Source organism: Zootoca vivipara, chromosome 1 (assembly GCF_965207765.1).
Source record: "Zootoca vivipara chromosome 1, rZooViv2.hap1.1, whole genome shotgun sequence".
Taxonomy (NCBI): domain Eukaryota; kingdom Metazoa; phylum Chordata; class Lepidosauria; order Squamata; family Lacertidae; genus Zootoca; species Zootoca vivipara.
The window spans coordinates 38,655,788-38,682,218 of record NC_142582.1 but is presented as its reverse complement, the minus strand read 5'-3'; the positions used below and the strand labels follow the sequence as shown (position 1 = coordinate 38,682,218).

Below are 26,431 nucleotides of genomic sequence, written 5' to 3'. Positions count from 1 at the left end.
TGGTTTTCTGGAAGAATATAGAATAAGTCAAGGGGGAAAAGTAAAGAGAGACATTTATTTGGTTTTACTTTCAGTGCAATATCAAAGACACTTAATAAGAACTTTGTTTTCTTGCATTCTATGAAAGTTGATTACAGTGATATTGATTTGGTTTGCACATTCTTCCTCCCAGGTCATTCTGCTGCTGCACTGCACTAAGCAAAGCATGAAGCATGTTGTTTGAACCCAGGATGATGGTCTGTTTCTCCTGGTCAAACCATCTCATGGTTAGGCTGGAGAGAGCTAAACCACAAACACGGGTTTAGATTACACACCAAACAATGGTTTAGCTCAGTGCAACAAAAACACCAGGGAGGTACAAAGTGGTCATGATCTCTTCTCCCAAAATCCACACACTCACACATTCACACTAAGACACAGTTTGGTGTAGCGAGGCATGTGAACCAAGCCACCATCACAAATACCAATTTAATGATCTAGCTATTAGGCCTGAAATAGCTAATCTTTCTGAAAACTCACATTCTGATGCTAGATAAAAAGTTAAAGGGACCCCTGACCGTAAGGTCCAGTCGTGGACGACTCTGGGGTTGCGCGCTCATCTCGATTTACTGGCCAAGGGAGCTGACGTTTGTCTACAGACAGTTTTTTCCGGGTCATGTGGCCAGCATGACTAAGCCGATTCTGGCGAAACCAGAGCAGCGCATGGAAACACCATTTACCTTCCTGCCTGAGCGGTACCTATTTATCTACTGTACTTGCACCTAGACATGCTTCGAACTGCTAGGTTGGCAGGAGCTGGAACTGAGCAACGGGCTCGCCTTGTTGTGGGGATTCAAACCGCTGACCTTCTGATCGGCAAGCCCTAGGCTCCGTGCTTTAACCCACAGTGCCACCTGTGTCCCTTGATGCTAGATAAAGTACAGTCATACCTCGGGTTAAGTACGCTTCAGGTTGAGTACTTTCAGGTTAAGTACTCCGCGGATCCATCTGGAACGGATTAATCCACTTTCAATTACTTTCAACGGGAAAGTTCACTTCAGGTTAAATACGCTTCAGGTTAAGTACGGACTTCCAGAACCAATTAAGTTCTTAACCTGAGGTACCACTGTATGTTAATTCCGTATATTCTTTGCGGCTACACTGACAGAAGTCTAATGGCATATATCACTACAGTAACATGGGTAAGGAGACAGTTGATGTTCAAAACAGGATTGCAACTTAATGTTTGTATTTTTAAAAGGTGAAAAAGTGCAAAAAAAAATTAGCATGCTGACAGAACATCCATAATACCTGAGAGGTATTTTAGAGGAGGGAAATAGGTGTTTTATCAACAGTGTGAGTAAACATGTGATTTCTAAGGGAGCTGTTTCAGTGGACTGGATCCAAACTTCCAACAGTGGGACTGAAGCTGGGCAGGGGGATTCTGGCCAGCTGCCCCTTCTTCCTGCAAACATTTGCACCTTCCTAAACTCTGCTTTGGAGAACTGGGAGCAGGTGGGTGCAGGGGAAGGGTGAAATAAGCTTACTCCTGGGTCAAAAGCCTTCCATGATCAGCAATTCATGGAAAGCTAAGCTTGGAGTCTGTCATCTTTGGCTTAAACACCTCCTTCTGTAACTCACATTCCATGTTCTCAAAACTGACTTTCGTCCTCCAGCTGCAGGTGACTGAATTTAAGTTGTGTCAAACATTTACAGCACGGGTTGAAGTCGTACTCAATCTATCAAACAGCTCTGCAAGTCATCAGCCTCCCAGAAAAGAGGGACAAAAATATGGCCAACAGTGTGCCTTTCATGCACCCCTCCCCACAACATGGGGATTAACATTTAAGTTATGGTGTTCTGAATTTTCTCCATTTCCACTTCTACTATAGAAATGGTAAGTGGTTCCAACTTTCAGGACTGCCTGGAAGACACATAGGATTTAAGTGTCTTGTGCTGTGTTACACTTTAGAAGCAGATGTTTATGTACGCTGGATTATCCATCTATTTCTGAATAGGTTTCTGGGGAAAATGTGAACTGGTCAATCCTACAAAAAAAAAATCAGGTCTGTCTGCATATTTTTCTTTTGAGAAAAACAGATTTTTAAACACAATCTAGAAGATACCATTTAAGGAATACATGGAAACGAATCTTTCCTTTAATATACTAATAAAATGGCTTTGTAGTTACCTCAAGTTGCTATTTTAATTGCATATGCTGGATAAAATCATTTTATTTCTTCTTTTTGCCACTTGCTTGCATAAATCTCCACCAAAAAGAACAGTATTTAAGAGTATCACCAGAAATCTTAAAATAACATCACACAATAGCATTTTTTAGTTTCCTTCTAAAAATATTACCCTCTGAACGTGCAGTTCAATATCTTGCTGAGTGCAGCCTCCAATTTTGTGCGGTACTTTCCTCACAACACCTTCGATGTCAACAATGCTCTCTTTGTTGATGCTGCCAATTAAAAAAAAAGTCGGTATGATAATTGCGTCACAGTTGGTGGGAGTACTCATTTGCATCTTTGATGGCCACAATGTGGAATTCTTATTATTCTTATTATTTTTAAATGAAATGTTGAACCACTGTAAAGAGATTTAAAAAGTGATTTAGAACACATCATCAGGAAGGAAGGGGCAAAAGTGAAATTATTTCTCAGCTGTGATAAATTAACAACAGGGTTGATGGCTGAAACGGAGGATAGCTCTAAAGAGATTTTTTTTTGTCAACATTTCAGATTCAATCATTACATCATCTGTCTGGGAAGCATTAAGCAGAAATAATACTCTAAGTGCAAATGAGCAAGGCTACAGTTCTCCCAGATAGTCAGGTGCATTTTTAAAGCATGCACTTTAAATGAAGGTGCAGATAAAGACAGGACAAAAGATAAACTTAAAGATGGAATATTTTGATTTTGTTGGTAAACTCAAGCATGGAAAAGCAATAGTAGAAAAATGCTAAGGCTGCTTTTCTTCTTAGTAACAAAAAAAATCTCACAATTATCTGTAGGGTGGAGACAGAAGGTTTGTCTTCAGTCAAAAAGGTTAGAAGCTTCATTTTAAAAAGGGGATTGAATGATAAAATTACCAGTGCATTAGTATCTTTTAGCCTAGCATCTCATATTTTTAGATGCATTTCATTCTGACAGTACTTTTCCAATGAAAAGGGGTGTATTTATATTTCTTTTACTCTAACCACTATTGGCTGAAGAAATCCAGTGGACAGATTTACTCAAGTTCTTTGTGAACATCCTGGCCGAGTAAGGATTTGACCCTTCCATGATCAAACTCAAAACCCAATACACATTGCACTGGTAGATGTTTGTGCTTCTGAACCAGGCGCCTATTTGGGCTGTGTTTGGTTTAGTGTTACAAGAAATATCCTACCCTTTTCTCCCCCACCCCCTGGCCACTGCTTCACACACATTTCCCTTCTCCTCTGGCATGAGATTGGAAGTTTCTGCTTTGAATTTTGAGTAAAAACACATTAATGTGTCATCCAAAAATATATACTGCGGTTAATATTAACTAAGCTCACAAAAACAAGCCAGCTTGTTTTTCTAGATCAGTTGATCTAGAAAAGAAGCAAAGGTTTTCAAACAAATCCTCATGCCTGCACCAGAGTAGAGGGGAGTGCACGAGCCTGGAGTATGGCACGCTCATTCCTGTTATGCCAGACTATGGTTTATCTGAAGCTTAACTGTGATGCTCAGACCAACCTACTGGCTTGTCTCAACATTTATGTAGGTAGATTCTGAACTGCAACATCCGGTGCTCCCTGAAATGCTTCTCCTGAGGGCCAGGGGCGATCAGTGGAAATTGGAGAGAGGCAATGTAGATTGCATGCTAACCACATCTATCGAATATGCTCCCACCTCACTATTTCTTTACAGGGGAGGTGATAGTATCCTGTACCAGGCAAAGCTTCCAAACAGTTTTCACAGACAGCTCCATACCACGTAGCTGTTCTTCAAGTTTGCAATGGGGTGGCTTTAATAAGATCAGGAAGAGACACAGCCATGGTGTCAGATGGACCTGACATTAACACACATCTGGCTATAATAGCTAGCTGTTTGTCCAGGAGCCAGGGAGGGTGTAGAAGAAAACCCAAGACTGCAAAGACTCAAATAACAGATTAAGAGGAAACAGACACCACGCAATATTCAAGTAAATAAGCCTTGATGAGGTTCCAAATTCTTTAATCCCACCTACTTTAAAAGGCAAACACTCGACCCAGTGGTATGTCAGCAACATCAGGAAACCAGAATGAGATGTTTAAATCTGAGTTCTCTGGTCAACCATTAAATCACACTATGCAAATTAAAACTTCCCATGAAGACTGTTAAAAATCATTGTCATTTCTTGATCTGCCAATCCTCATCGAAACAGAAAGTTTCTGTCAAAGCCATCAATGCCTGCTCTTAATAAGGACATCGAAAGGATTTGAAATAATAGTCTGGTTTTGATTTCACCCTCCTCTCCTTTACTCATTCAAGCAGTCCCTACAAGCGACTCACTGATTCTCTGTTTCCCATTCGTGATGGTAGGTGTTCGCATACTAATATCAAAAAAGTTGATTTTTTTGTAAAGGTCAAGGTTTCTCTTAAACAGCTTATAAGGTGCAGTAGTTTTCCCAAGCCCAGTAGTTGCCAAACTGAAGCAATGGAACCCTTAAGAAGGTACTTAAATACTTACCAGGAGCCTCAAGAGAAAAATCCAATCCTGGTAAAGTGCCCTTTCCCTACTCCTCATACCCATCTACACTAGCTGTTGTCTTCAATGTTTCATACCAACAAACCTATGGCTGAAAATAGTGGTGGCTGAAAGGTTTCATGGGAGTTAAGGATTGTATAGGCCCAACCATTGTCAAGATAGACAGAGGTCATGAGAAAAAGGGAGCGAAAGGTTGAACTGTACAGCGTGGCCTGCTTTTGGCTTGTCCAACCCCAATAATGATCTAGCAAGAATGAGAGAACATAAAAGAGCACTAATAGGCAGACTACAACTCTTAAAAAGAAGCCTGAGAACACAGATCAGAGTATCAACAGAGGCCAGGGTCTTATTGTACAGGAGTTAATAGTTTGTAAGTGCTATATAGATGAACAAAAGGTATTAAACTTGACTGGTTTTTAAAAGCAGAGCCATATAAATCAATGAAAAGTATCTCAAAGCTAATATGTGGTCTCTCATAATCTCATGGTCATCTGTACTCAGAATCTGGGGAGACTTGAGGGTCTGCTCTGCTGCTATTTACCCACCCATGATTCCCAATGGGAAATTATCAAGCGAAAGCTTCCTTCCTTTATCACAAGTAGAAGCCAGCTTTCAAACTGGGAGATTCCATGCTTGTTTGAACTTTGGATCTTCCCTAATTCTGGGAAATTAAACCTTCGTTAAAGGCTTAGGAGACTGTGTGGTTTGCTCTAAATCTTCCTGGGGAACTTAGGACTGTGGGAAGATTTGAACAGGGCACTTTCAGCAGCTCATGGTCACGGACATGAACATGCCAGAACAGGTATAGTAATAGTGACAAAATGATTACCTACATCTTATCATTTGCTTCAAACCTATGGTACACGAGGGCCTTGGCTGAATTTGTGTATTCTCCCATGCATACTTTGTAGCACTTAGTGAAAAGTCAAAACAGGATAGCCAGGATTACAAAAAACAAGTATAAAAAATCCAGTGTCAGCCAACTCCCACCTAGGGTCAAAATTAATAAGTCAGAGTCTGTGCCTCCATACAGGGATAGCAAAGAATAGAGGTAAGCAGAAAGTGAACCGCAGGCCACTTGTCAGTTTCCTTTTCTTTTTTTCAAATACGGTAATATTTATTCATTTTATAAGAATGAAAAAGATATACAAAAATACACAAAAAAGATAAAACACAGACAGAAAAATAAAAAGAAAGCAATTCATCTTACTTTTATCTTCCAACTTTCTAAACATAATTAACTGGGCTTCCTCGAATCCCCCTATCTGATTTTCATTTAAATTCATCTTTGGGAATATCACTTGTCAGTTTCCAATGGGCTGCCTAAACTCCTTCAAAGAATGGTGGAGCATGTAAACCTCAACCTTATATAGCATGGCACTCCTTCTATATTCTAAGCAACAGTATATACTTAGGATCACTTAACAAAGAACTATTATGCCTACTCTAAAGAGATCCTAAGAATGCACTTGTGCTTTGTAAATTTAAGACACATTGGAGGGCTGTGGGAAAACTAGTAAACATAAAAACAGACAACATAAAACTAAAGTCAACCCAATCCTGCCCAAGAATCAGGGCAGTCAGAAAAGCAAGATCACGATTATGATCTTAATTTTTTTATATAAAAAAAACTCAGAACGTAATTTGGCATAATTTGAAATGGGCTCTTCTCCAACATTCCAAATTGGGTTCTGAACCAAATCAAATGGTTGTGCAGACCCCTAGACTGGACTGAAATAATTTAGAGGCTTATCAGGGTCCAAAGTTCAATGGTTCTTGCTTTGGTTACTTTATTTAAAACAAGCCCCAAATCTGCCCAAAGAAGCCTGCTTCAATGGGGATGTGTCCAAATCACATTTTTTTTAAAAAAATAAAAATGTTATGAGGAGTAACCTATCACTTGATTTCAAACTAGACCATGAAGGCACATTATTCCAAGCAGTCAAATTATTTAGGTCATGAGGCTGAATAAATACACAAGTGTGCTTGCATTGCATCCCTTTCAGGAACTTAAAACTGGATAACCTACATTTCCACTGTTAAACAGTTTTATGTCATCAAAGCCAACAACACTCAGTTTCTGCACATGGCAATGTTCAAGCTCAGCTATCCAAGTATTAGTCAAGACTTTTTAACCACATTGATTGCGTAGTCTGATTGCATTTGAGCAAACCTCTTTCAACAACTTTGTACTGCAAGATCAACCACACCGCTTAGTAATGAATCACTTTAAATCAGGTTTCTTGATAGAAAGCTTTCCATAGCAGGTTATTTTTCTTTAGCTGACATCTAAGTGCTTTTTTCAGTTGTTTTGAATTAAACAATAACAGCATCCCTGAACCCGAGCCTGATTCAACAAAAAGATCTATTCTGACTATATTGCCTCCTTTTGCTCTCTCAAATGCGGTCAACTCCAAGGGCACATGCAAGATGTGGCATCCCATAATTGGGCTTTAGTCATATGTAGGTTAACCATTTTTGACCTAAAGTGCACCACCATATTAATTTTAGTTTGTCCTCATCTGTCCATTTTTATTTAATGATTTGGTTCTGGGCTACATTCTGTCCAAAATCTGACATTAACTTATTTAGGGCTCTGAAATATGACATAATTGCAAACTGATGAGCCTATATTCTTTTCAAAATGAGACACTAAGATCTATTATTGATGCTCCAGGGAGGAACTCTCCAATCATGACAAGAACAGAAATGGGTAGTACTTACCACTTCTAAGTGAGCTCATGCAGGCCTATCAAACAAGTTTCATGGGTCAGTAATTTAAATCAATGGCTAGTTTATGCCAGGTAACACTTGAATTGCTTACGGCCAAAGACTTTTACAATAGTTTTCTTGATTTTTTTCTCTCTCAATCCTTTTATTCAAAAGTACCCATTGCTTAAGTCAAGTCTCATAAAAAACACACTGGTATTCATGGATTTGAGCTCTATTTGCTGAAGCTGAACACACTTTTACATAACTCAGGTTCCACTATTGTTTGAGTTCATACTGTAGTTTCATTTGCAATGAACAATGCAAAAATTTACTAATATATGTACTGTATAAGGAAACTGTAGTACTGGTGACCCATTTCACTACATGCTAACTTGCCTACAATTTGAAAATATACAACAAAGGTTTGTTTTGCAGTTGTTGGAAGGACAGTTCTATTAGGCTATGCTGACTGTTATTTACTATCCAACCCAACAGGCTGGTTAACAGTAAAAACTCTAGGAAACTAATCCATGCTAAATGAAGATGTCAACACACTTTTGCTACTTGGGATCAGTTCCTGCTACCTTATATATTGATTCTACAATTGGGAATCCTTTGCTTCCCTTCCCCAGTATTATCTCAATATCCTATTTACTGTAACTCAGCAGTAGCAAGGCTAACAAAGAGAGCAATCGATTGATGTCACCTCTTAAGAAAGGTAGCACTAAACCTTCAACGTTTTAACTGTGCCGGTAAATTCAGTGAAGGTTGCGGGGCGGGCGGGAGTGGCTTTAGACAGGACTGCTCCATGGTCACTGATACACAAGGGCTCAGATTGACTGGCAAGAAAATGGAGCTCTGCAGGAAGCTTTCCTCTAAAACAACTCGATAGATCTAGTGGGCACTTTCATACGTAGCATTCACAACCATGTGCATCTGCTTCGGCACATCAATCTCTGTTGGTTTAAACTACAATTCCCTGCTATGTCCATAATAAAGCACTGTTGTTTTAATGTCTGTTTATTAACCAGGATCATGTAACGCGTTCAAAACTAGTTAAAAATCTTTTCAGGGTTAAAATGAACTGTAGTTTACACTAACCAGGACCAACTCACTGAAGCAGGAATGAAAAAGGGGGAAAGGTTTGGGGAGGCACCAACTCCAGACTCATTTTTCAGTTTGCTAAACTATATGGGATGTTATGCACAGAACAGCTGTGGTGGGAGGAGAGGGGAGATTATTCCCTTCTTGCACAAGTTTGGTAGAAAAACGAATGTAACAAGTTTTGCCACATGCTCACTAGATCTCAGTGTTTTGGGTTTAAGCATGGATAAGTTCCGCACTGTTCCTTACACATCACATTCCAGTGATGGCCAAACTTGGCCCTCCAGCTGTTTTAGAACTACAACTCCCATCATCCCTAGCTAACAGGACAAGTGGTCAGGGATGATGCGAATTGTAGTCCCAAAACAGTTGGAGGGCCAGGTTTGGCCATTACTGAGTTAAACAGTGTCACTCTGCTGGCACTTCAAAGTCAACAGTAGCACGTTAAATGTTTTCAGCTTGAGCAAGAACACGTTTCTTCTAATGACTAAGTAGAGAAACGCATCGCTCAGAGCTAGAGCTTCTGGCATGGAAGCTGGAGTATTTTCAGGTAAACATTTCATATCAATAGTTCCCACCATTACGAAAGTTCTCAGCTCTGTGCTAACACTGAGAAAAGGAGAACTGTACTTGTTTGGCTATGTACAAGAAGCAGCAGAAGCAGTATGTACCTAAGATGCTCGAAAACTGCAGATGCCTCTCATATACAGCCAGATGTTCAAAACTATGTTCGTAAAGATCCCATGAAATGGGTAGGAGAGCCAGAACATGTGAAATGAAGGCAAGGTCATTCATTCATATACTAGTACACAAAATAAATATCGGCAGCAGCCAAACAGGAATAAATGCTTAAATCCACTCCAAATGCAGAGTTGTATACATTATTATTTTCTCCTCTATTTTATAGAAAGTTGTACAGAAATAAAAGGGTGAAGCAGCCAGATGTGATGTGAAGTGGATTTGGGTTCATTAGCATGCCTTCCTCTTCGGACAGACTCCTTTTGATTCAAGCTTCTTTTTTAACAAAAGGTGGTAAGAGGTTAGAGTGAGCAATCAAGATTGGCATCAACTTTTTTTTGGTAATCACTACAAGTCTGTAGGATTTTGATTTGATTTGATTCTTTACACTGGCTAATTCAAAGTGTATAGTGTTAAGTGGGGAGCACTCCAAATTAAGGCCAAACCCCCCCAAAAAAACTGGGTAGTGGAACCAGTTGCCTAGGGAGCATGTCTAAGGGACACGGAGATGACAAATTGACAATTAGAGGCAAAATGCATGGCTTTGTTAGGGGAAAAAACCTTCAGTATGAAGGCATGAACAGAGGATACAATAGGAAATGCCTGGTGCAGAGCAGAGCTGAAACCATTAGGAAGGTCAATCAAGGACTCATGACACAGTTAGAGCCAAAGCGAGGGCACCATTTAGGAAGACCAAATAAAGAGAAAACCCACATGTCTCTAATTATGTTCTCCAGGAACTAGAAAAAAATTGAATCTCAAAGACACTAAAAGAATTAACAGAACATGTTACACATGCTCTAAATACTAGTAAGCTAATGTGATACTGAGTGTGCTGCTCCCTATGGTCTTGAACTTAATTTCCAGAACTGTTTGGACCTTTAAAAAACTTTTCTAAGGAGAACAATGCATCACTTTCCTCTCCACCCCATCAGAACCATCTACACCTTCTGGCATGCATTTAGGGCCCACCCCTGAGCCACGAAAGCTACGTCGAGAAACAGAACAGAAGTATCTTGAGTTCTCCATACTGAGGTAGACCCGTAATTTAAAGCCTGAATGTTAAAAGTCAAAAGCTGGACACAGAAACATGTTCTGTTCTTGTAAAGGCCACTTTGCCACATAGGCATGTAAGGGATCAAACCAATCGGTGGCCTCAAAGCTAAAAGGTGCAAAGGACAGCCCACCAACTCTCAGTAGTGTAACTTTACACACAATGCAAGGCCCATACATATCGTGAGTTCTAAGATCAGAAGTGGAAGCCTGCTCTGGTGCCACAGTCTAGTTCTGTTGCCTAGCTTGTTTCCAGGGTACCTTGCTTTCTGTCCTCATTCCCAAATTGCTTTGGTAACCCAGGCACCCGTCAACTCAGACCCCAATCTTAAAGGCGCCTGTGGAGAGAAGGCACACCCTTGCCTTGACCATAATGCTTCTTGCTAAAATAGAAACAGAGCCAATTACTATCGGGGGAGGGGGGCTTGAGGAAGGGGGGATGCTACACAGAACATGTTTTAGTTTCAGTAATGAAGATTACAAGAGTGCAAATTAGGTTCCTAACCCTTTCTGTCTTTTGGAGAGAGGAAATTGCACTGCTGAACTTCTAAATACCTTCAATTTGCACTTTGCATTTAAATGAGACAGAATACATTACACAGTAAAGATCTCATGCTTAAATAAAATAAAATAAAAAGATTGAGCCTGTGTTCACATGCACACACAAACATCCGACTAAATAATGTGTCCGAGTTCAGCCTGCCAACCTTTTTGTTAGCCGGCTTGAGAGTAAATAGGAGCTGTCTGCGGAGACAGAGTTCAGAATGAATTTCAAGGCTGTGTTCCATTTTGTCTTTGTAAGTGTAATGCATTCAACACTATAGTGAACTGACAATTTAAATAACTACATTTTAAAAACAAACGTGGCATTGATGTTAATGTGCGAAAATGGTCCCAACCACTGGGAGCCTGGGTTCCCACCATTGTTTACTGTGACAACAGGATATAATTGCTTACTTACTTGGCAGCAAACTTTACCATCTGCTTACTTGCATGGTCTCCCACAGCCACCAGAGCCTGGACATTAAACTGCTGCTGACGTAGGACTAAGAAACACTGTTTTCCTGAAAAGAAAGAGGAAGGAACAATGCAGGTGTATTCAGGGCAAGTTACTTGGGATCTTTCTGAATGAATACAAAAATATGTTCTACTACTTTAAAATTAAGCCAGACTTTTAAACGCTCACAAAGCCTACAGGCAGACATGTGCATCCTTTGGCACAGATATTTTACTCACAATAACCTTTTCATGGTTCAAAATAATTTCATTTTTTTAAAAAAGCTAAATAAGCTCTTTGGATTGCAGCCTATGCATTTAGGACACTTGAAATGATCAAACAACTTATCCTTATTTTATAACAGTTGTCTTTGTGAAGTGGGTGCAAATATAAATAAAATTTTGTGGGCACCTCTATGGCTGCAATCCTATACACATGTACCCAAGATGTAAACTCCACTTAATTCAATGGGATTTCCTTTTGAGTAGACAAGCAGAGAATCGCGCTGTAACATGTCTAAAGAAAATTAAAGGGTAACTGCACTGGCGGAATGGTTTTGCTCACAGCAACAGGATTCTGCTTCCTCACTTCCTCCCACCCCACTCCCAAATCTGCTCTGGGGTTTCCCCCAATTCTCTGCAACAGATGGATCAAAAGATTGAGAGGACTTATTGCAAAACTTGCTTTCATCCTTCTCAGGATGCCTCCAGCATCCGTATTGCAAAACTTGCTTTCATCCTTCTCAAGATGCCTCACCAACTTTCTCCTGTTTTCTTCCCCTGGAAGGTCTTATTCAGCCTTTTTCTCTGATTGATTCTGCCTGTCAGTGACTAGTGGGGGGGGATGGGAGAGAAAGAGAAAGCATTGGGGCCTGAAGGCACTGTGACACAGGGGTAGTTGGGAGCTACATCTCTGGTCCCTTCTGTATGTCACTGCTGCAGATGCAATCTGAGTGATTCCAGAAAGAATGGGATCAGTCCCTTGCCCTCTGAATGTGGTGCCTTACCCTCGGATACTAGAGCCTACTAGGAGAAGGAGGATGCACTCTTGCCCCTGTGTAAGATACAGAATAGAGGGCCTTAGGCTTGCTTGCTAGTCAAGCCTGGAAATTATAAGGAGGTTACCTCCCCTTCCAGGATTCACTAATTGGTTTTTCAAAGAAGTGCTTTTGACACCTCTTTCAGAAGTTAGTCCTTGCCTGTATGCTCCACTCCTCCACTGACTGAGAATGTGTTCTTTTTCTGTCTCACTGGATTGTTCACCATTTCTCTTTTCAGTAGAGAGGGGGGGGAATGGAAGGAAACCTATTATGAAACCTGGTTAATACCTCTGTTTATTTAACTCAGAAATATTTATGCGGTGTTCTGCCAAGTATCTGTGTCAGAGATCTTGGCCATATCTGATTAAAATGACTATTGTTTAAAACGCACTCTCACTCTTTTGCGATTCTGCGAAACAGACAAGATGAATTTTCCATATGCAACTCAACACCTTTTGAAACAGCTTTCTGACTCCTAACATTAATGTTGCAATGAATTGGCGAGTGAGCTTCTACTGAGACTCATATCAGTTCCTCCAATGCTTGCCACCAACGGAACCTGAATCACACATCTCACTTTTAGTTTGACAGTTTGGATTCCTACCAGTTAGCGGTTTGGGCCAAATATTGCGGCCAGCATAAGGCAGACAGGAAAATTCGTCATCATCGCCTTACGCAGTACAACTGCTAATCAGACGTGTCACTTTCTAATCCCATCCTTATACCAAGCACCTCGGAGAAGTACAAATGAGTTTATCTCCATATTTTCTCACAGTTAACCTGAGAGATAGCAACTAGTCCATGGCCCCCCAACAAATATTATTATTGCACATTATGATATATTGTTATGCTCAAGCTTGCAGAAAGGTTCTCAGCTGTATACATTAATACATTTTCAGACTCTTGAGTGATTCTCTTATCATGACGCGGTACGAGGGATAAAAAGATTTTCAGAAAGGGGCATAAGGAAACCAACTTGCCCATTCAGAAATTTTCTACACATCCCAAGACAAGCCCTCAGCACCAGTCTTCTCACCTGCCCATTCCTCACCCTTTTACAAACATATAAATCTGCAAGGGAATGGATATAAGGAAGACCAGTAGCCCAGCCTAAAGCTGAAGGCTGGTTAAACTGTTTCCAGCATTCTAATTTCTCGCTACAGATGTGAATTCTGGGGAAATGTATTTTTATATATATTTTTAAAAGTCATTCACTGACCAGTAGGAATAAAAAAAACTCATTTGGACAGTTAAGGGGGGAACTGTTCCTTCTGAGCCATACCAATGACTCCAGCCTGTGCTTAGAGCATGTGATGCTGTGAAGTGTAGCGCTTTATTCACTCCCGATTCATTTCTCTGGATGGTTTTTATTATTATTATTATTTTAGCAATGCAGTTACCAGTGCTCCTCTGGACAATGGTGGTTTCAAGCAGGCCCAGAAATGAGCTGGAAATTTAGGCAGTCTTGGTGTTGTACATTTTGAATCCCTCCTGTCACAATTTGCAAATCTGGCGAGGGAGGGGTGCAAGAGGGACACAAATTCAAAGGGGCTGGGGCAGTAGTGCCCCCAGGTTGAGTCTTTCCAAACTTTGGGAGAATTCTCAGAAAGATCTCTGGCTTTTTTGGAGAATTTGAACGCACCATGTGGTGTTGTGCATTTCCACAACTGCGCAAGAGTTAATTTGTCTGAAACAAAATTAACCACGGTTTGGATAACGTGGCAGGCTGTGGTTAGGCAAAAGTAGAAGCGAAAGCTTTTGAAAACTCCCTCCTTGCAGTCATGACGCAAATGTGGGGGAGATCACAAACCTGAAGCTTGCCTGGTCTCATTCATATGAAACTAAACTTTTCACATCAGCGCACAGGAGGGAAATCTGCATCCCCTCTCATTTTAGGCAATCCCTATAGCCTCATGAAGCTGCCTTGTGCTGCCCCATCCTTCCATCCCAATAGAGTTCCTTCATTTGTGTTTGTTTCCTACTTATTTTTTCCTGACTACTCACTGTGTTCCCCCTCCCTTCATGCAGTTTTAATATAATTGGAAGCAGTTCATTTTATAAAAAAAATAAACTCCCTCCCCATTCTTCTTTGCTGTCCATACGGAACTTTCCAAGATCAAATTGTTACACTTCTGTCATATATGTATGTGTGTGTGGCACACTAAAGTCAGAAAGGGGTTACTTTCACTTGCTTTCCACAACAGGGGGTTTATTGGTCTGTTGCTCTAAAGATAAAATGCTCTGTATATTTGAGAGTAACTGAATCAAACTCAGTAGGCTTTACTTCCAAGTTGACCCACACAAGAGTAGGAATTCTAATGTAAGGTAATCACAGTGAAAATGGAAGCAGGGTGGACTTGACTCTGGATTAGTTAATCCAAAAATCTGTCTTTAGCTCCACCCATCATCTGCTCTGGCTCCACCCACTACTGGTGTGGGATTATGGGGAAGGCTACCCACTCCTGGTTTAGCCCGGTGTATGAACATGGGATACTGTCCAAGTTGTTCGCTTGTTCTTAATTCTACTGAGAATTATAGAATCATAGTTGGGAGGGACCATGAGGATCATATAGTCCAACTGCCTGCAATGCAGGAATCTCATTTTGAAGTAGAAGGGGGGGGGGGTTCTGAAGTAAAATAAGGCCACCATTTTAAGAAATATATTTATTCATTTATTTCTATACCATCCTTCATTTTGAGAATTATCAAGGTGCTTCGCAAACAAGTGAAACAGCAAGATGCAGCACTAAAACAGAGCAATAAAATAAAGTTAAAAGTATCAATCACAGTGGCCAGGAATGTTCAGGAACAGGAATGAATGGTCAGGGAAATACCCAGATGAACAGGTATGTTTTCATTTGTCAGCAAAAACATCATAGAGTTGAAGCCCACCTGATCTCTATGGGCAGCCGGTCATTCCACAAAGCAGGTGTCCTGTTGAAGAAAGATCTCCCCTGCACCCGTGTAAGGTGCACTTCTACAGGCCACAGTACTGTAAACAGACCTCCTCTGCAGATCACAGCAACTAGGCTGGTCTGTACAGGAGATAGGCTGGTCTATATGCTCCCTTGGATAACTTGGTCCTGAGCTGCTTAGGGTTTTGTATACTAAAACCATAAACTAGTCAGTGCAGCTCTTTCAACTACAGTATCTAACATTGAGTGAATGCTGGCACTCATGTGTGCGTGCCAACCATCCCAGATGAGCTTCATGGCTGTGTAAGATTACAGATTTTTCCACTTTTCAAACACATATATGCAAGCAAATGCTGACACACTCATTCAGGCCACTATCAACATTTGCTAGCACAGTCGTACCTTGGAAGTCAAACGGAATCCGTTCTGGAAGTCTGCTCGGCTTCCAAAACGTTCGGAAACTAAAGTGCAGCTTCTGAATGGCTGCAGGAAGCTCCCATGGAAGCCCCATTGGATGTTTGGCTTCCAAAAATAGTTCGCAAACCGGAACAGTCACTTCCGGGTTTGCGACATTCGGGAGCCAAAACGTTCAAGAACCAAGCTGTTTGAAAACCAAGGTACGACTGTATATTATTCCCCCCCTTGAAAATCACACACACACACACACACACACACACACACACACACACACACACACACAAATCCCTGGGACAGTTAAAATACATGTTTAACCTTTACTGTTAACATTTATGCCCCCAGAACAAGAATGAAACTACAGTGGAACCTCGGTTTATGAACACCTCGGTTTATGAATTTTCGGTTTATGAACGCCGCGGACCCATCTGGAACGGATTAATTCACTTTCCATTACTTTCAATGGGAAAGTTCGCTTCAGTTTATGAACGCTTCAGTTTATGAACAGACTTCCGGAACCAATTACACCCATGTTTCAGTTTATGAACGCTTCAGTTTAAGTACTTCACGGACCCGTCTGGAACGGATTAATCCACTTTCCATTACTTTCAATGGAAAAGTTCGCTTCAGTTTATGAACGGTTACTCCGCAGACCGTCTGGAACGGATTAATCCACTTTCCATTACTTTCAATGGGAAAGTTCACTTCAGTTTATGAACGCTTCAGTTTATGAACAGACTTCCGGAACCAATTGTGTTCATAAACCGAGGTACCACTGTATAGTGAAATAGGTAACTAACCAGATTTATAGAAACTAACATTTCTTTTCTCCTTATTTATGCCCAATGCAAGAAGCATTTCTATCAAGCATGTCAAAGATTTTGGGGAGCAGAGTTCAAGTCCAGTTCATCAAGCTATTGTCATATTTTGTTCCAGAAAGCCTTTTTTCTTTAAATGTACGGTGTCTCAACCATGAGGTAAGTGAAGTTCAAACAAATGGAACATCTGTCAGACTTGTATGTCACCTGAAGAGGTCAAAGCATATTTAAACTTGTGCAATGGAAAGTGATCTCCAAGAGAACTAGTGCTCCCACAGTGAAGAAAAATGACAGGCAGGTGGTTCTGTCTGAACAAGCCATGTCATGGAGCTCAGGCTTAGATAAGGATTTCTTTGAGGCCACTGTAAGAACAATTTTCTTACATATTTTGTTTGGGGCTACATGAAAGGCCAATTCGTTCCAGGGTTTCCCATTTCCTTTAAAACTTAGGAAGTAACACAAACTAGCTTTATTCCGATTATCCAACTTGAAAAGAGAAATTCTAGTATGCCTGATGACTGATACTTCGGCAATGGTTTTAAATTTTACTTCAAAATAGTACTTTATAAGTTTAGACGCATTTAAACGTAAGTATTTAATTATATAGCCGTCTTGAAAGCACCTTATTTACCTGTAGGTCTTTTTCTACCATGTTTAACTATAGAAAAAGAACTAACGCAGTAAGACAGGCACATTTATTTTGCAATATGGAAAACAGAAATAAAAAGTTTTGGTTACTGCATTTGTGGCAAACCGTTCTCAAGAGTGTAACATTTCATAAAAATCCAGGAGGGAAAGACAAAGAAAGCAAGAATCTAGAGCAGGGGTTGGCAACCTAAGGCCCAGGGGCCACAAGTGGCCCCTGGGGGTCGTTTAACTGCCCCACAAGCTGCCTCTGAACCAAGCCGCCTGCTCAGCAAGTCCCCGCGTGCTGCGCTAAACTGGCGCAGTGTGGCGCGGGGACTTGCTTCCGTGGTGCTCAAAAACACGCCTGTGCCTGCTCAGACGCCAGAAATCGTGAGCGCGCATGCACAATCCAGCCCACAGAGGGATCTCCGTTGGAATGAACTGGCCCAGGTGAGGTAAACCTTGCCGACCTCTGATCTAGAGCACCTTTAAACACACACAACTATTTCCAAGCAAGCAGTCTGGGCCTATCTCCTAGCAAGGTACTCGTGAGTGAACAGCCTAGCTATCATTTCAAGCTGCAAACTGAGGCAACTAGGTGAAGGCTTTCAGCTTGTTGCTGGGCACTTTCCACCCCATTTTCTTGCCAGGGAGATATCTAGTCAACTAAACTTTCCCTTCGTGGATTTGCTAAGAAGAAATCACTTCAACCAGCTCCCTGACACAGCAGGCTGGAATATTTCCTTGAAAAATCCCTAAGCTGCCATTCAAAGTAGTGCAGGAAAGCGTCAGGACAATGGGAGAAAACTTGACCCTTCCTGACCCATAATAAAATGTTTTTAAAGAACTGTGTTATTTTTACGGACCTTTGATAAAGCACATAAGATCCACAGATAGTTTGACTTGTCGTAAGCTGTGGGCAGTACATAAACCATCTAAATAAACTAATTGTGTATACACCGTTTAAGACAGCCTTCCCCAACCTGGTGCCCTCAATATAATTTTGGGCTACAACTCCCATCAATCCCAGCCACCGTGGCCAATGATCAGGGTTGATGGAGTTGTGGTCCAGCAACATCTGGATGGCACCAAATTGAGAAAGGCTTATCTAGGGCAACCTTGGAAAAGCTAAGCTCACCTTTTGCTCTGCTGGTATGAATCCTCCCACGAACCCAGATGACGTCATCAGCTTTCTCTGCTGTCAAGTCCTTTATTCGAACCAACACACGATCTGCAGGCAATACATTACTTGGTTAGCTATTATATTCATGGGAAGGGGAAACAATAGCCATTTTGATGCAACAAAGCTACTCTGTAGATTTTATGTACATTTGCACAGAAAGCTATTTACAACACATTCGTGGCAGAAATGAGGCCTTGGTGGCAAGGGATGCCTCTTCCCAGCTTCAGTCAGTTCACCATCTCTGACTTGGTACTGGATATAAAGTCTGGCCGCATGTTCTCTTAACCTCCCATTTGGATGACAGTAATACATTATGCATGGTACCTCTCCCTGGGTATGGGGGTTTATTGTTTCACACACATATACACACATACACATAGTTCTACCCCTTTGAATAATCTGACCAGTGTTGTAGAGGAGGGAATGGAATAGGTGGAGCAGCATGAATGAATGGTGAGTTGAGTACTGTAGTGTTTAATATAAGGTACACAAGTTAAGATGTCGGTGGTGGGGGATAGAGAGAATATGAAGTACTGTGCATACAAAGATTGCATGTCGTGGTCAGAAAATGAGAGGAGGGGATATCCATTGGAGTGGTGGGGAAACCCAGATGGCTACAGGCCATCCCACTCTCTGCCCTAGGGATGCCATTTGTGAACGCTGCTCCGTTCACAATGAAAACCCAACTCATCCCCCATGCCAAGGTCTACGCTGCTCAGTTTTAGAATTATTCCGTTTTTACTTAGCTTTTAAGATTTTATTTGATTCCTGCATTTTATATGAATTTATATTGACTTTTAAAATTACATTCTATGATAGCTGCTTAGAGATTATTCTTCATGCTAAGTGGTATGCACATTTTATAAATAATAAATAATATTGTATTTTTAATAAGGCAATCAAACCTGTAAACTATTAATATCTGTATTAATTGAAAACCACTGCTTCAGGTACTGGAGTTGGTCCTTTCTGTCTGGAAACACAACTACCTCAAGTAGTACCATAGATGTCTACTCTTTCCACACCAAGCTTTTCTTTCTTTCTTTCTTTCTTTCTTTCTTTCTTTCTTTCTTTCTTTCTTTCTTTCTTTCTCTCTCTCTCTCTCTCTCTCTCTCTCTCTCTCTCTCTCTCTCCCCCCCCCCTCCAACTTCTGACTTTAGTGTCTTCCTATTCCAGGCTGTGTCTGTTTTGTTAATTTTTCACTTTCTGAATATCTTCACAGCTATACAACTACTATATTATACGCTGAGGTCGGATTCTCTTCGGAATTAATTCTTTTAGGTTCTGCAGATTCATTTAAGCTTTAAAAAGAATAAGATGACTCTAAGGAAGTTCTGTGTGAAAAATACCATGAATCTCATAGGTAATTCTGTTTATATGAATAAGTTTGGGAATGGTTAGAGGTAACCACAGCTCTTCCATGAAAAGGAGATGTTGTCTTCTCTAAGTAGTTTGGACAGAAAATCCTAAACACACTTAACAGATAGTGTCAGCCTCACTGAACACATTGTGACTTACTTTCTAGCAAACATGCATTGGATCAAGCTGTCGAAAACAAATTACTCTAAAACAGGGATCTGTGGTAAAAGGGACACACCATTACACTTGAGGCGGAAAAATAGAAAAACGATGAAACTGAGTAACAAGTTCGAATCCAATTTCAAGTTTCACCATTGCTAACAGTAACTGAAACAGATCTGCTAAGCCTTAGTCAGACAGAATTACATGAACGATTAAAAATTATTACAAAGCTGCAACATTTTCCAGACATGAATAAAAAGGACAAAATGAGGTATCACCCCTTTCATAAGTCCCTAATGTTCAAGGCATCACCCAAAATGTGCATTAGATTAACTTTTTTAAAAATTACTGTAGACATAATGGCCCAACTTTCATTAAAACCAGATGGCAAACAGATTTGACTACATGTTCTGACAAGGTCCAAATAATTATTTTCAACTATTGCACCGCTTCTATAAAAAATCAGAAAGCAACTGCTAAAGAGAAACATACTGCAGAAAACTATTTATGCACAAGTAGGTGAAGTAATCTGTTGCTTTTCCACAATGGTGTTTTTTTTAAAGAAGAAGAAAGCTCTAATAACTTGTTTCTTTAAACATTGAATCTGAATGCTTTCCTTTTCTTCAATCCACAATGGCAACTTAATCAACCTTTCTAAAGCACTATCCAACTTTCTATTCCTTCCAACTCCTTCTTTACATGATGCAGTGAACCACTGCCCAATTTTCCCCCTCATGTTCCTCTCTCTCTCAAAAACGAGAACCAAACCTCTCAATTTGTTTCTTCAAAGCTGCATTTTGCAAATGCAGCACAATATACATCCCAACACATACATGCTTGGATTACTCCCAGCTCGCACACATAACATGACTTCTCAAAGGCTGGTACTATGTCCAAATACAAATTCATGTCTTGTAATATCCATTATGGACTTATCTGCAAGGCTGAACTGAAGCAATAAGCATGCCTACCTGGGAAACAGGCAAATGCGCAGGAGTGGCTTGATGTATTTGTAGACATACACATAAACTGTCTTATTAGCCCAAGTGAGCTGCTGGGCCACACCCACCAAGTGAAAATAGCCCATTATTAGCTGAGTTTTGTACATATCTAATGCTCCTTTTATAATTACGTAAGAGAAGGGGTGTGGAGTGTTAGGGTAGCACCCCTGGCGGGGGACACGTCATTCTCTTTCTGGGATAGTTTGTCCCACCTTTGGCCTCCACCCTGCACTCATCTCTCACCTGTGGTTCCTAGAAGCCATCAGCATGCGACAGCGCTCAAACCCCAGGAAACGGCTTCCACTGCCCAGCTAAACCAGGTGAGGGTATTTGATGGCTCTCAAACCCTCAGTGAGTTAGGGACTTCCCCTGCATGTAAAGACAGGCTCCAGTGGATTGAGCAGATGAGACCAATAGTGGATCCAATGGTCAAGAAGGTGGTTTCTGCATGAGCTGTAGAAGGAACTGAAGGGCAGATTGGGCTCATCCAGCTGGGAAGGGAGCCCATCTAGGAGAAGGAAAACTTTGAACCATAACCTCTGATACCTTGTGGGATTATTCAGGAGAAGAAAAGGCTAGGGAGTAAACCCTACACAAATCCTGAATGGAGTCCCTAAGATGGTTGGATGGGGCCTTGTACACCTCCATCCGGCAACTCCTGCAGTTAAAATGGTGCCCAACGTATTGCTCTGCTTTCCTTTTGACCATATCTGCAAGGCTGAGAGGGAAGTCTTGTCGTATGGGCAGCACAGGACCTCCATATACACTGCGCAGCCTTGTGTCTCAGGGTGTCAGTTTGGTGCCAGAGGCACACAGCACTGTCTCTCGAGATAGGCAAGATGCCAACAAGTGGAGGTGTAGCCCTCCAGAAGTTGATGGACTCTAAATCCCATCATCCATGACCATTGGCCACTATGGCCAAGGGGAGTTAAACAACTTTTGGATGGCTTCCCCATACTTGATGTATGATTACAAAAAACCATTGCTGCAATCCTATCAATGCCTAGAAGTGAGTCCAATTATATTCATTGAAATTTACATCTGTAAGCAAAGATTCAAGAAGGAATCTAATATTGTGCTAAGGCAATTGTTCCGTCATGGCAAGCATTCTGGCTTGCTAGACCCAGCAATCCCACCTCTCCTCCCCCCGTGTGCTGTCCCAGGGCTTCTCCTGATCCCCTCAAAGCAGATTTTGGGGGGTGCAAGGAGGGAGGGAGGGAGCCTCATCTGCGCAAGCATATGTCCTTGCACAGGCATTCTGCAAACAGGATACCTTAGCTCACAAAGAGAAAGGGGCCTCTATAATTTTTGTTGATATGTGCCAATTGTTCTCTCAGATTTTTAGCACATAATTGGGGTTTTTTTTTGGTCACGTGTTAAATTTAGCTAAAGTTCCACAGTATTTTGTTAACTGCAAGCACGAAGTGAAACAACCTCTTACCTCCCCCCCCCCCCCCGACAGACTGGCTCCACTGCCACTAGAAATGGTTATCTCTATATTGGACCTGACACAACTATCAGCACTATCTTGCAGATTGTGGCATTTACAACCCAATAGGTTTTTGTATGCTTTCCAGAATTTTGAAACTGACCTGGTTTCTCCTGAGACTGGATCAGCGGCAATACTCCATACCTTTCCTTGGCATAATCCTAAAAAGGGGAAGAAGAGTGTATTATGCTAAAAGCTTTTACACCAAGCCAGAGTCCAAATAAGACAAAAACAAAAACAAACCCCGCATATTGTGTGCACAAATCTGAAATGATACACTTCATTTGAGCATTAATGGATGGCGATTTTTTATATAAGAAGTCAAGTGCTAAACACAGACTGGAATCTCCAAATAAGAGTCAATTTTCAATTTGCTTCTAGAATATGTACATCTCATCATGTTTGCATCCATCTTTTATCAAGTTATTTCAAAATGTACACCACAAGCTAAATTCAGCACTATATGCTACGTCACACTGCCTTTAGTACTGATCATTCAACACACACACACACACAGAAAAACATCATGTGAGTGACATCAGCCTAGGGATCAACTTTCTCAAAATACGCTTTTATCACAGAATGAGTTGAGCCTTGACAACTGTGAAATCACCATGCTTCCCATGCATCATCGCCATAACAGATATAAGCTCAAATAACTCAGCTGCAACCAGCAGCTATAAACCTATGGGAATAGATTGCTTTTCGTGGAGGAATTGGACTATGGCATTCAATATCCCAGTTGATCTGCCAGACCCACACTTCAAGTCATGGAACAGAGTTCATTATTTACTCAGGCTTCTGCCTAACAGGTGCACAAATTGGAATACAAGGAATGCAGTGTTCCCAGAATTTAGGCTATATTTCCAAACTTTTCATCCCATTTACTCTAATGTAGTTTCAGATTAATAATGTGAGACTAAGAAAACACTCCAGTAACTAAATATTAAAGCTGCAACCTCATTATGTTTCAATATACTATTTGAGGCTTGGTCTGTGTAATAAATAAATGATCCTAAATACTATCCTTGGTATCTCAGGAAACAAGACTCCAGTCCATAAAAGGTTATGCCAAGAAAGGTTACCTAAAGGATTAAAAAAACAACCAACACCCATATGCCCCTGCCCAGCAACTGCGCTTCTCAGATGGGCTGCTGCTGAGAGTACTGCATGCCCTAGAGGTGTGCTCAGGATGTACTAGAAACTGGACTTTTAGTGTTGCAGTTCCAGCCCTCTGGAATCAATTTGCAGCTGAAATTAGTTAGGCACCCAGCATCATGATGTTCAGGCACCTACTGACAATATTTCTGTTTAAGATGGTTTTCCCTAAGGTGTGACCTAATTGATTATGAAACATTAACTGTGCATCTGTAGGAATGGTTTAAGTGTTATTATAATTTATATTTAATCTCATTTTTGTCCTGTTGTACATCACTTCGTTGGCCTCAGATTGTGAACCTGTTTATAAATTTGTACAACAGGAATGAATTAAAAACATTTGTTAATCTCTTTGTTGTTTCTACTGCCAGCCACAGTGGGCAATAATAGACATGACAGAATAACAAGGGGGGGGGCGGACCTAAGATACTGTAGTTCCACTAGAGAAATATTAGGATGGCCTCATCTTGGGAAATATATAGAACTGGTTGTTGAATTAGGCAATTCCAATTTTCCTAACGTTGACATGAACATAAAATGTAATTACAAATGCTACCCAATCACTCTATCAGCTAAGAATACTCAAGAATGAATTTTTTTCCCCTCAAACTACAATTGCTCCAGAGATCATGTGCAAGGAATTTCCTACTAACAGAAGAAAAGGGGTTGATTTTTGTCCTGTACAGCCCCCAAACCTGCTCCAGATCACTAGAGGACCCTCTGGAACAGCATGGGAGGTGGAACATCAAATTGCTAAGGGAATCAACAAAAAATCTCCTCCCTCTTTCATGAGTGTCAGCAACCACTGGATTGCCAACCCTTCCACAAACCAAAGAGCTGATCCAAGCTGCAATGTACGGCTGCCCTTTATGGCTGTGATACTCCAAGTCTATTTGCATGAGCAGAGGTAATGCAGCAGCTGATTCTCAGGGGCTGCTCATCATGGTTGAGAATAACTTTTGAGCAGATGAGCTTGAACTAAGCAGTTTAGACAGCAAGACTAATCCTACACTTACCCACTGAATTCAACAGGACACTTCTCAGAAAACACAGTTAGGACTGTGCTGTTAAATAAACTGTGGAGACAGTTGCCTGCTCCAAGAATTAATAATTACATTGATAAGAAATATAAATGATAGATATTTATGAAAGCAGAAGACACTGAAAATAGTTTGCACATAACACAAATTATATGTCCTGTTAAGGAGGACTCTGAACAAGATCATGTTCAAAGGTCCTCTTAATAAAAATGATATCTAGTCATAATAAATATAGGTGTTCAGAACAGAATAGATTAGCCTTGATAAAGAGTACAAGGAGCTAATCATGCGTATCCACCCTGTTCTATGATGCAAGCCTCCTGTAACAGGCCCATATGCCCGTTCAGTGAGCAGAATAGAGGTTTTGACACTGCAGGGCATGGGTGGAAAAGCTCTGGCCTCCCAGAGGCTGCACCTTGGCCTATGAGGCCATTTTCCCCAGACCACACCACCCGCCCATCAACTGACATCACTGGTGGTGGGCAGGATTGAATCCTGCATCTGCTGCCCAACCCTGTTCATGGCAGGATTACCTCCCGGCTCATCAGCTGAAATCTATCCACCCCTAACACTGAGGAACGTGCCAACAATTGCACACCCCCTCCATTCACTTTTCCGTAAAGACACCCCTTAACCTGAGGACAGACAATAATAACCGTGCACATGCACACCCCACTGAAAGCAGTTTCATTTAAGGTTTGGCGACACAGAGCTCACACACAAACTCATTGCGCTATTTGCTTCTAGCAAACAGGTCTTTCTGCGGTGTTTCAAAAATGCCTGGATTACTGCTGTTTTGAGTAAGTATGCTCTCACTGCGTGCATGTGGGTGAGGAAACTCCAAGTTGCTGTTCTCATCTTGCACAGCACAATGAGTGAGGGGAAGTTTGGGGAAAACGCTTAACGGGACCTATGAAGACCTGTGTGACCTCATAGCAAAAGGCGTCTTCATGGGACAGGTGGGGTGGGGGAGGAGTTGCGTGCATAGGTATAACATGGCACCTTCCAAGCCCTTCCCAGTGGAGTTTCGCGTGAGGAAATAGGATTGGGGGGGGGGGCTTCTGACCATAGCTGTCAAGTTTTCCCTTTTCTCGCGAGGAAGCCTATTCAGCATAAGGGAATTTCCCTTTAAAAAAGGGAAAACCTGACAGCTATGCTTCTGACCAGGCAGTGGGCCTTTGAAGTTTGCAGTCCGCCCCCTTGAACCCCCCCTCAGTGCCCATCCCTTCCCAATAAAGCAGTAGGAGACCCCCACAACACCCCACCCCACCCTGCCTCCGCCCCCTTCAGAGACCCACATCAGCCGGCGGCTGCTCCATGGCGCTGTCTCGGTTCCGTTCCTGGTTCTTACGGGCGGCAACGCCGGGCATTTTGCCACCTCCGGCAATAAAGTTGGCCAGAGCAGCTTTATTTCTTTTCTTTGTCCCCTACGGGCTTCCGTACCACCTTACAAAGCCCTTTCTCTCTCTCTTTCTACCTCCGACCCCGTTGCTTTTTTCCTTTCCGATACTCGCTCTCCCCAGAGGCCCTCCGCGTGTCCGCTCACGCTGCTTCCGGCCACGTAAAAGCACGTACAGGAGGACACGGAGGCTACGTCACGCGAGAGCGCTCCCGGCCGCTCTTTGCTCACTCAATCCCTCCCTCCTTGCTCAGGGGGACGCATCGCGGGAAGCGGCCTCGTTCTCGCGAGCTTTCCCGAGTTCCTCCGCTCAACGTATGCTCCCGTTTCTCCCTTGTCTTAGAAGTAGTCGTCTGTTGCAGGGGAAAAGGCAGGCGCGGGAAATTCAGGAACAATAAGAGAAAGAGCGCCTAGAGAAAAGGGGTGGTGGAGGGGGGTTGCATTGCTCTCTCTCCCATGGGAGGCAGTGAAGGCAGCAAACTTGGGTTGCTTTTAGAAGAAGGGCTGTGCAGATCAATGCAAGAT

The 26,431-nt window shown here is 41.7% G+C and overlaps 1 protein-coding gene across 2 annotated transcripts in view; it reads right to left on the bottom strand.

The window, feature by feature from the left end:
* DARS1 (aspartyl-tRNA synthetase 1) overlaps positions 1 to 26,076 on the bottom strand; it is a 49,227-nt gene extending 23,151 nt beyond the window's left edge. The window contains exons 1-5 of one of the 2 annotated variants that reach the window (XM_035130596.3): positions 25,806 to 26,076; positions 22,413 to 22,470; positions 18,254 to 18,346; positions 11,267 to 11,369; positions 2,341 to 2,443 (exon numbers count right to left, since the gene is read on the bottom strand). In XM_035130596.3, the coding sequence (XP_034986487.3) occupies positions 2,341 to 2,443; positions 11,267 to 11,369; positions 18,254 to 18,346; positions 22,413 to 22,470; positions 25,806 to 25,877 (429 nt within the window). In that variant the 5' untranslated portion in view covers positions 25,878 to 26,076. The remainder of the gene's footprint in view (positions 1 to 2,340; positions 2,444 to 11,266; positions 11,370 to 18,253; positions 18,347 to 22,412; positions 22,471 to 25,805) is intronic. The other variant, XM_035130605.3, reaches the window with a different exon arrangement.
* Between the last annotated feature and the right edge of the window lie 355 nt (positions 26,077 to 26,431).